Source organism: Rhinatrema bivittatum, chromosome 5, assembly GCF_901001135.1.
Source record: "Rhinatrema bivittatum chromosome 5, aRhiBiv1.1, whole genome shotgun sequence".
Classification (NCBI taxonomy): Eukaryota; Metazoa; Chordata; class Amphibia; order Gymnophiona; family Rhinatrematidae; genus Rhinatrema; species Rhinatrema bivittatum.
Genome location: NC_042619.1, coordinates 11479216 through 11490518, shown reverse-complemented (window position 1 = coordinate 11490518; position 11303 = coordinate 11479216). Strand labels below are relative to the sequence as shown.

Sequence of the window (11303 nt, the reverse complement as noted above, 5' to 3'; positions counted from 1 at the left end):
TTCTTCTCCCCTGCTGTAGAAGCAGAGAGCCATGCTGGATATGCATTGAAAGTGAAGTATCAGGCACATTTGGTTGGGGTAGTAACCGCCGTAACAAGCCAGCTACTCCTCGCTTTGTGATTGCGAATCCTTTTTTTTCTTCACCCCTGTCGTTGAAGCTATGCAGGATATGCGTGAAGCATCAGTTTTTTTGTTTTTGTTTTTGTTTTTTTTTTTTTTTTCCCCCTGCCGTTGAAGCAGAGAGCTATGCTGGAAATGCGTGATGTATCAGTCTTTCTCCCATGCCGATGCAGCAGAGAACCATGCTGGATATGCATGGAAAGTGAAGTATCAGGCACATTTGGTTTGGGGTAGTAACCGCCGTAACAAGCCAGCTACTCCCCGCGTTTTGAGTGCGAACCCTTTTTCTTCTCCTTTGCCGTTGTAGCAGAGAGCTCTGCTGGATGTGTGAAGTATCAGTTATTCTTCTCCCCTGTCATTGAAGCAGAGAGCTATGCTGTATATGCATTGAAAGTGAAGTATCAGGCATATTTGGTTTGGGGTAGTAACCGCCGTAACAAGCCAGCTACTCCCCTCTTTATGAGTGCAAATCCTTTTTTCCATTACCTCTTGCTGTTGAAGCTTAGAGCGATGTAGGAGTCACAGTAAGCATGTGTATGTTTATTTAATAAGGGTATTGTGTCAATAGCCATCATTCTGGCGAGTCACCCACTCTTCATTGGTGGCCTCTTGACTTTATGGATCCGCAGTGTTTATCCCACGCCCCTTTGAAGTCTTTCACAGTTCTGGTCTTCACCACTTCCTCCGGAAGGGCATTCCAGGCATCCACCACCCTCTCCGTGAAGAAATACTTCCTGACATTGGTTCTGAATCTTCCTCCCTGGAGCCTCAAATCGTGACCCCTGGTTCTGCTGATTATTTTCCTACGGAAATTCATTTCTTTGATAGAAGAATTTCATTTCTTTGATAGATAGAATTCTTTGATAGAAGAATTTCAAAGAAATTCATTTCTTTGATAGACCACAGTCAGTTGTTAGGGTCACTTTAAACAAAAAAAAATATTGTTTGTTTTATTTTTTCATGTGTTTACTGCTATAGTCAGTGGGAGAAGCAATGCAGCCTATTTGGGGCTTCCAAACTGAGATTTTCCAATCATTTTTATTGAAACAGGTGTATAGACATTATAAAAAGGGTGAAGGCATGCCGTTGCCAATGCATCGAGGCTAGTTCAATGTGGCCATTGGTTGCCAATTGCACAGTGAATTCAATTTAAATTGTTTACTTTGATTCCCAAAGGGCCTCATTTTCCAGGCCTGCGCTACTGAAATCGGGGCGGAGTCGGCCCCGGAAGAGGAGGAGTCGGGGGCGTCACCGGGGCCGACTCTGCGAGGACAGCACGCCGAGCGGAAAAGTAAGGCCCTTTTCGCTCTCTATTTCGTGCCCAATAACTACACCTTCTATAGTGTAGTTATTGGGCGCGATGCCGCCAGCGATTGCACCGCCGCGGTGCGATCGCTGCCGGACCGCCCCCCCCCCCCCGCTTCGGCCCCCGCTCCCCCGTTAGCGCGATTTTCTAAAGTATCGCAGGCCTGCGATACTTTAGAAAATGAGGCCCAAAGTGATTTATATAGAACCTTGAATACTGTGTACAATTCTGGTCGCTGTATCTCAAAAAAGATATAATTGCGATGGAGAAGGTACAGAGAAGGGCGACCAAAATGATAAAGGAGATGGAACAGCTCCCCTATGAGGAAAGGCTGAAGAGGTTAGGGCTGTTCAGCTTGGAGAAGAGACGACTGAGGGGGGATATGATAGAGGTGTTTAAAATCATGAGCGGTCTAGAACGAGTAGATGTGAATCTGTTATTTACTCTTTCAGATAATAGAAGGACTAGGGGGCACTCCATGAAGTTAGCAGGTAGCACATTTAAGACTAATCAGAGAAAATTCTTTTTCACTCAACGCACAATTAAGCTCTGGAATTTGTTGCCAGAGGATGTGGTCAGTGCAGTTAGTGTTGCTGGGTTTAAAAAAGGATTGGATAAGTTCTTGGAGGAGAAGTCCATTACCTGCTATTAATCAAGTTTACTTAGGGAATAGCCACTGCTATTAATTGCATCAGTAGCATGGGATCTTCTAGGTGTTTGGGTAATTGCCAGGTTCTTGTGGCCTGGTTTGGCCTCTGTTGGAAACAGGATGCTGGGCTTGATGGACCCTTGGTCTGACCCAGCATGGCAAGTTCTTATGTTCTTATGTTCTCACGGATTAGCGGGTAAACTTATAAAATGTGTTCCCCAAGGTTCACTCTGTTCCTCTTTGCAGATGCTGCAAGTTCCATCATTGCGAGATAGTCATCTGGAGTTTGATATTCAAAACAACACAGGGGGTCAATTTCTATCCCTATCGCATGCGAAAAGGGACTTTTTGCACGTGAAAAGTCCCTTTTCGCATGCGATAGCTAGATAGGGGCGGAGTCGGGGTGGCATCGGCACGGAAGAGGAGGAGTCGGGGCGGAGTTGAGGCAGTGTCAGGGCAGACGCCATGGAAACATTGCTGGCAGCGAAAAGGTAAGACCCCTCATTGCCGCCAGTATTGCTCCCAATAGCGCCATCTTTCACGGTGGTGCTATTGGGTGCGAAAGCCGGCAGCGATAACACCGCGGTGGTGCGATCGCTGCCGGCTTTCGCAGGCCCACCCCCCGCTTCACCACCCCTGCCCCCCATTACCGTGGGATTCAGAGTGGTGTGCGAAGATAGAAAATAAGAACATAAGAAAATTCCATACTGGGTCAGACCAAGGGTCCATCAAGCCCAGCATCCTGTTTCCAACAGTGGCCAATCCAGGCCATAAGAACCTGGCAAGTACCCAAAAACTAAGTCTATTCCATGTAACCATTGCTAGTAATAGCGGTGGTTATTCTCTAAGTCAACTCAATTAATAGCAGGTAATGGACTTCTCCTCCAAGAACTTATCCAATCCTTTTTTAAACACAGCTACACTAACTGCACTAACCACATCCTCTGGCAACAAATTTCAGAGTTTAATTGTGCGTTGAGTGAAAAAGAACTTTCTCTGATTAGTTTTAAATGTGCCCCATGCTAACTTCATGGAGTGCCCCCTAGTCTTTCTATTATCCGAAAGAGTAAATAACCGATTCACATCTACCCGTTCTAGACCTCTCATGATCTTAAAGACCTCTATCATATCCCCCCTCAGTCGTCTCTTCTCCAAGCTGAAAAGTCCTAACCTCTTTAGTCTTTCCTCATAGGGGAGCTGTTCCATTCCCCTTATCATTTTGGTAGCCCTTCTCTGTACCTTCTCCATCGCAATTATATCTTTTTTGAGCTCTTTTTTACAGCCCTTAGGAGATTTGGACAGTTGCATGAAGACAATTGTTGCAAAGGAGGAAGTCTGTCTTGGAGTGGTGGCAGAAGCAGTGGCACTGATAATTTAATAAAGACAGAAACGGAAGAAGCAGAGGAACATGGCAGGGAGAGGAGCTGAAAAACCACCAAGGTGTATCTTGAGAGCTGAAAATATCCGGATAAGTTTAAAGTTAGGCAGATAAGATAACCAGCTAACTATAGACTTGCTCAAAAGCAGAGATTCTCATGCCTGAATATTAATCCTAACCTGAGAGAGAGGGACCCCAGAGTAGTATCAGGTAATTACAGTTACTCAACTCTTGTTCTGCAGCTGAGACTCCCTGCAGGTTATGAGACTGCTGGGACTTGTAAGGAAGAAATATAAAGAGCAGCAGATCACAGCCCGGGCTCCCAGATGGAGAATTCATAATCCAGCAGTGAGGAACAGAACATCACTCCTGCCACATCTGGATGATCGCACTCCCTCCTTCTGGTACAGATGCAGCTCTGGTAAGCAATCTGAGCTTCTACAAAAGTATTTCTAAATAGCAACTTCCTTTGCTGGGAAAATTAACATCGGCAAGAGGAGTTTGGTGCACTTGATAGTGATGGTGTTTGTGTTTTTAAAAGCAATAATACTAGGTAGGATTTTTACAATATCAGTATGCTTGTTCCCATAATCTGTTTAAGCCAGGGCTAATTTTATTATTGAGTTTTCTATCTTTCTGGTCCCATTTTCTTTCATATTTATTTATTTATTTATTTATTTATTGATATTTGTAAATCAGCTTAAGTTAAAATATCCATGCAAAATGAAACACAGCATTCTTAAAATTGATATAAAGGGGGGTCAATATTCAAAGCTGGCTGTGTAAGTAACTTAGCCAGTGAGAGCTTATCCAGCTAAGTTACTATGTATATTTAGTGGCATGGCAAAGCTAATGAATATATGTGTATATATGTGCTCACTTTGCCCAATAAGTTTTCCCAGCTAAGCTCAGACATCTAAACTTAGACATAAACATATGTGGCTAACTCCGATTATCGGTAGTTAGCCATATAAGTTATATGTCTAACTTGCTCTGCCCTCGATCCACTCAAATCGTGCCCACGTTTTTCTGTGCATACATATTAGCCATTTGTATGGCTAAGTGGCGGGCTGCTGAACATATCTGCATATTCAGTGGCTGCCTCTTAGCAGCCTCAGTCGCACTTCTCTGGCTGAATAGTGTAAATCAGTGACAAGCACTTACATTCTCTGAGCACGGTTTTAAAAGAAGCAAGCATTGCTGCAGTGGTAAAAAAAAAAGACAGACTGTGCCCTTCTCATCTCACCCCTGCCTGATTACCTCCTGTGGTTCTGAAGAGAAGCCAGGGCAGAGGCAATACAGAAGGAAAACAAAAAAAAAAACCCCAGGAGAAAACCCTGGGAAAGTTTGACGCTGTATCCGAGCTGTGGAAGTCCCTTTTAAATCAGCCGGGTCTGGTAGGGAAGGGAGAAAGGAAGTGACATTTGCACAGATCTGCAGTAAGGTAAATCATTCTGAGAAAGCCAGACCAAACGTATTGAACCCAACGCCAGCCTAGATGTGAGGAAGCACTGAGAAATCCTCGCTTATAATTTTTATCTCAAAGCAAAGCTAAAGTTGGACAGTGTTACACAGGAAGCAGTTGGAGCCAATAAAAGTCTCAGGAGGTGAAGGAGCTGAGACAAGGCTGTGTCAATGGCGCCCTGCGACAGGCTGATTTGCATAGGCACAGCCATCGGATTTTCATGCAGGAAAGTCTTGTGGTTAGTGTATTGGGTTTTTCCAGTAAAGAGGCCGTGGAAGAATCCAAAAGCAGTAAGCTGACGGTGCTCCCTAAAAGTTTAGAACTGTGTTTAACAAAATTTCTAACTGGATGATCTCAATTGCCGGACTCCTGCCGTCTTGAGGAGGCTATGAAGGAGGCCAGGAAAAAGGGGTGGATCTTGAGACCTGCGCACGCGCGCACGTGGACATACGCACCGGCGCGCGTGTTATAAAATCCGATGGCCGCGCGCGCACATGCGCGCCAGATTTGAAAATCCAATTGAGTGGGCTGGGAGGGTACTTCTCTATACCCTTACTTAGCCTTCCTACGTTTTCCCCTCTGCCCCCACCCCGATCCTTATCCCCTACCTAACGCTTATATTTTTTAAAAAAATTTTTACCTTGCTGCTCCTTTGGAGCAGTACTAGATTCCACGCGCTGGCCTGCTGCCGGCGCGCGCTTCCCTGGAACAGTGGCTAATGGAAATTATACTTACCTAAGTAAAGACACTCAAAAGCAGTGTAAGACAGAGAGCTCCACAAAGCATCAATCCCAGAGGATACACTGGCATTGAGTAAAATACACTACAGTATAAAGAGCTAGAGTGGACAATATTGTTACTGTCCTTAATGCATCCTGCTTCTTTATGAGAGAGACCCAAAAGAAAATGCTGATTCCATAGTAACCAACTGGGTCATTTATCAAAATGTGTTAGGGCCTTAGGACCCTAATGTCCGCGATAACGCCGTAATGCATGTGATAAATATTGCTTTGTGAAAACGCATATGCAAGTTTAAAATTAGTAGTCGAGTGGGGAGGAGTAAATGGAATTGAGAGCTGGTTAACATAACACACACTATCATAGGATTTAACACCAGAAATAACTACACCTTTTTTTTTTTCTGAGCATTAAGCCTATAATAGCTGTGCATTATATCTGAAATGAGTTTTATTACAAATCCTGTTTCAGGAGAGAGGGCGAGAGCGAGAGACTCTATAGAGGCCCACTGATTTTTGAACATTTTATACCATTGTTAAGATGGGCCATTATGAACTCGGGGAGAGGTTTGTGGGGGTGAGTTGAGTTTTGGGGGCAGTTTAACATGCACAGTCATACGTATGAACAACACAATTTCCATCAGTGAAGAATTAATGTGATTAGGAGGGATGAAGATGAAAGATGAGCAGATTTGTACCATGTTTTCTCTACCTAGATTGATTACAACTAGGTAGATAGTGCTTCAAGCTAGTTAGAGAGAACATGGAACAAATCTACTCTTCTTTCATCTTTCACCCCTCTAAATCACATGAAATCTTCACTGATGATAACTGTGCTGTTCGTACACATGACTGTGAATGCAAAATTGCTCCCCAGATCCCACCCCACCCCACAAACCTCACCCCGACTTACTAGTGGCCCCTCTTATAGTGGTATAAATAGGTAACTTTTTGGTGAGCCCCCTACAGAGGATCTCTCTCTCAGTTTCTTTCTCTCTTTCTTTTACTGGCAGCCCAAATCGTAAAATGTGATAAAAGCCTGTCCAGTCAGTAACACAGCGGGCAATAAATTTAACTCACATTGCGAAAAAATAGCTATGTGATGCGGTCAACCAGGAAATTAGCCTAACCATGCCCCCTTTTTATTGCGGGCCTTAGTTTGTAAAGGTTGTTCTAATAACTGTTCTAATATCTCAATTGCAAAAGATTTAAAGTGAATTGTATTTACTGTTGGTAAACAATAACTGTTGAATCAGGTTTTAACATCATTGCCAGATGGTTAGATTAGCAGGTAAGAACCAATTATCCTTTTCTGTTCATATCCCAGATCAGTTCTGACTCCTGGGATGTACCAAAGCTTCCCTAAACAGGGTGGGAATATGAGATTCCCACTCGTAGAACAATCTTACCATAACACATGGAATCTGGAGCCTAGACATCCAAATGATAATGTCTGGCAAAAGTGTGCAATGACTTCCAAGTAGCCATCCTGCTACTTTCTTGCGGACACACCTGTTAGGATTTGGCCCAAAAGGTCGCCTGAGAATGAGTTGAATGAGCCCTTAATCGCCTAGGCATAGGACAACCCTTACAAATATCAGCTGAACCAATAGCCTCTTTTAGCCAACACACTATCGTAGCCTTTGATGCATAACACCTCTTCTTTGGTCCACTCCACAGCACAAAGAGTTGATCCGGAAACCATTAGTAACCTTCAAATACCTCAATAATGCCCGCCTTACATCTAAGACTCGAGGTTCTTTCCCATGTGGTGCAGACAAATTCAAATCAGGAAAAACTGGGAATTCCACAGTTTAACTAAGATGGAATGCCAAAACAACTATTGGCAGGAAGGAAGGCACCGTGTATAATGATAGCCCAGACTCTGAAATTTGCAGAAAAGGATCTAGACATAACAAAGCTTGAATTATCGAGATTCTTCTGGCTGAATGAATAGAAAAACTACTTTTAGAGTTAAGTTATAAGCATAGATTATATAACAAATACCAAAGGAAGACAAAACCTTACACAATGGAAGCAAATATACATTAAATAGGACAGCTGACAAGGCGTCATAGTGGACAACACATTGAAGTCGTAGGTTCAGTGTGCTGCGGCAGTCAAAAAAGCAGACAGAATGTTGGGAATTATTAGAAAGGGAATGGTGAATAAAACGGAAAATGTCATAATACCTCTGTATTGCTCCATGGTGAGACCGCACCTTGAATACTGTGTACAATTCTGGTTGCTGCATCTAAAAAAGTATATAGTTGTGATGGAGAAGGTACAGAGAAGGGCTACCAAAATGATAAGGGGAATGGAACAGCTCCCCTATGAGGAAAGACTAAAGAGGTTAGGACTTTTCAGCTTGGAGAAGAGATGACTGAGGGGGGATATGATAGAGGTGTTTAAAATCATGAGAGGTCTAGAACGGGTAGATGTGACTCGGTTATTTACTCTTTCGGATAATAGAAAGACTAGGGGGCACTCCATGAAGTTAGCATGTGGCACATTTAAAACTAATCACTCAACATACAATTAACTCTGGAATTTGTTGTCAAGGGATGTGGATAGTGCAGTTAGTATAACTGTGTTTAAAAAAGGATTGGATAAGTTCTTGGAGGAGAAGTCCATTACCTGCATTAATTAAGTTGACTTAGAAAATAGCCACTGCTATTACTAGCAACGGTAACATGGAATAGACTGAGTTTTTGGGTAATTGCCAGGTTCTTATGGCCTGGATTGGCCACTGTTAGAAACAGGATGCTGGGCTTGATGGACCCTTGGTCTGACCCAGTATGGCATGTTCTTATGAATCCTCTTCCACTGTCAGTTCAGAGTGAAGAATTTCAACCTTGGTTCAAAATAACCTACAAGAGCCCAGTGGCCACAGGAGCAAGCAAACAAGAAGGCATCTCTTCTTGAGGTTACTTGAAAAAGTTCAGAGCTGATTAAATTAACTTTAAATTGTATGTACAAAATAACTCTTCCTAGATGTCTCAGAGTCCTATACCCATTTCATTTTGCCATATAGACTTCCTTCTCACACGGTTGATTAGAGTTATGCCATTGACAGCCCTGCAAGCTTTCTTTTTTTTCTAGAATTAAGCTCTGGGAATACAAGAGAGCTCTGTGACTCCAACTTGCCAGAGGATCACTCTTTCTAGGACGTAAATACTAGCAGGAATGCACATTTTTTTAAAAACAAATGCACAGCAGAATCCGCATGGCACCAAAATCCCAACCCTGATTCTGCCTGTGCTGGAACTATAAGGACTTTCAAACATTTCATTTTTGAGTGTTCTGTGTTTGTCAAGGGGGTTGTAAAAAAAAAAAAAAATAGAAACTGTGCATAGCAATACTGCAAAATAGCATCAGCCTAAATTCCTTTAAACAGTTATTTAGTGCATTAAACTTCATGGAAGAGTGAGCTGGAAAGATGTTTTTCCTTCCATTCAGACAGGACCGGTAATGTTAACTAAAATCTGGGGAAGTTGATTTTTTTTTTAATGGTGACCCCACTTTCAGAATTAGATTGGATCCGGACCTAGGCTGAGACCTAGGCATTGAGGCCTGGTCTAGGTATCAGAGCCTGACCCCTGAGTTGGGACTTGGCTACTGGGCCGCGATCAGGATTCAATGTTGGAACCCAATGGATAAGTGGGGGAAGGGGGTTTCCCGTCCCTGGCAAACATTATCCTTTGGCTTTCAGGCCTGGGCCTTGGCTCGAGTCTTGCCTGTGGCCTCAGTGGTCAGACCCGGGACTAGGCTGAGACTCCAGCATCTTGCCTGGGCCTATGTGCTTGGGTGTATGCCGTGGCTCTTGCAAAGGACCTCAGCCCATGCCTTGGTGAGGCTCCAGCCTGAGGCCTGTGCATAGGCTAGACAGGTGACATTTTTTTTCCCAAAACGAAATGAAAAAAAAAAATTGGTGAAATTTAATTGAATTTTCTATTGTTTCATTTTGAAAATGTAAAGAAACAAAATTGGAAATATCCTATGACTACCTTAGCTAAGACACTACAGAAAACTAAAGCAGAGAATTTAATAGTTATTTCCTATAAAGATGATATAAAACAATCTTCTGTGCTTTAGTTTTCTGCCATGGCTAGTCATAAGATTTTCACATAGTCATGTCATTTCTGAACTGTATTGCTCTTTTTTTGTTTACAGGTGATATAGAAACAAAGAAACATGGCGGCAGAAAAAGATCATATAACTCATCCAGTCTGTCCATCCATCCAACCAATCCAGCATTACAACTCCCATCACTTCCTTAGACATCCCCTGTATTTATCCCATGATTTCTTGAATTCAGAAGTGTATTGGTATTGAAAGCAGCTGGGCATCATGTTGTCTGTCAATGGCACCAACAGCCATCCATCAACATTCATCCTCATTGGAATCCCAGGGCTGGAAGCTGCGCACATCTGGATCTCTCTCCCATTCTGTGCAATGTACATCATAACTATGCTTGGAAACTTCACTATTCTGTACATCATAAAAACTGAGCGAAGCCTTCATCAACCCATGTATTACTTCTTTTCCATGCTGGCTATCACAGATATGATTTTATCTACTTCTGTATCACCTAAAATGCTGGCCATATTCTGGTTCAATTTAAGAGAAATCTATTTTGAATCCTGTTTGATTCAGCTCTTTTTTGTCCACTGTTTTTTTTCCATAGAATCAGGGGTTTTCTTGGCCATGGCCATCGATCGTTATGTGGCAATCTGTAACCCATTGAGACATACCTCAATCCTATCCAATTCAGTCATAATAAGGATAGGATTGATTATATTAATTAGAGGTGTATTGTCATCTGTTCCGTTTTGCTTTCTGGTGATGAGGCTTTCATTTTGCTCCAACAAGATGATCTTATTTTCCTACTGTGCACATGGAACGGTGGCAAATCTTGCCTGTGCAGATACACTGATCAATGCTGTGTATGGACTGACCGTTGCCTTTTTGGTTGTGGGGTTTGATGTGACTTGTATTGCATTATCCTATGTCATGATTTTGAGGGTGGTCTTCAGGCTTCCATCCAGTGAGAGACGTCTCAAAGCCTTTAGTACTTGTGGGTCCCACATTTGTGTCATCTTAACCTTTTACATGCTGGCTCTCTTTACATTTTTAATAAACAGTTTTGGTAACAACATTCCTCTTCATGTTCAGGTCATTGTGGCCAATCTTTACCTCCTTCTTCCTCCCACATCTAACCCCATAGTCTATGGTGTGAAAGTCAAAAAGATCAAGTCCAAACTGCTAACAATGGTCTGTTTTAATAGGAGAAATTGAACAGATCTAGACCTTTTGCATTGAGGTAGATAGCAAAAGACCCACTGAGAGGGTAATATAAACGTCTAATTTTAAACAGGTATATCCTCAGGCAAATATTCAGATGAACCTAACTAGCCAGGTTTCTCTATCCATTTCTTGTGCCTGGAAAGGAGATCTCTATGACACATCAATGTGGATGGATGTTTGATTCCCTCTTTCCAGATTAACCCACAGAGCCTCCTCTTCAATTCAAGCCGTGCAGTTCTGTTGCTTAATATTTGTTTCATAGATAATGCCACGCCTACTTTCTTTCTTCCTACCCTGCCTTCTTGGAAAATCTGTCGCCTGGAATAACTATATCTCAGTCA

General features: G+C 42.7%; 1 protein-coding gene across 1 annotated transcript; it reads left to right on the top strand.

Moving 5' to 3' along the window:
* Positions 1-10005: 10005 nt before the first annotated feature.
* Positions 10006-10953, top strand: LOC115091475 (olfactory receptor 52R1-like). The gene has a single exon (XM_029601697.1). It carries the CDS (start codon positions 10006-10008, stop codon positions 10951-10953), a length of 948 nt encoding a protein of 315 aa, XP_029457557.1.
* The last annotated feature ends 350 nt before the right edge of the window (positions 10954-11303 follow it).

What these genes read in the sequence shown, in the direction of transcription:
- LOC115091475 (XM_029601697.1), top strand. Translation starts at nt 10,006, where the DNA reads ATGTTGTCTGTCAATGGCACCAACAGCCATCCATCAACATTCATCCTC.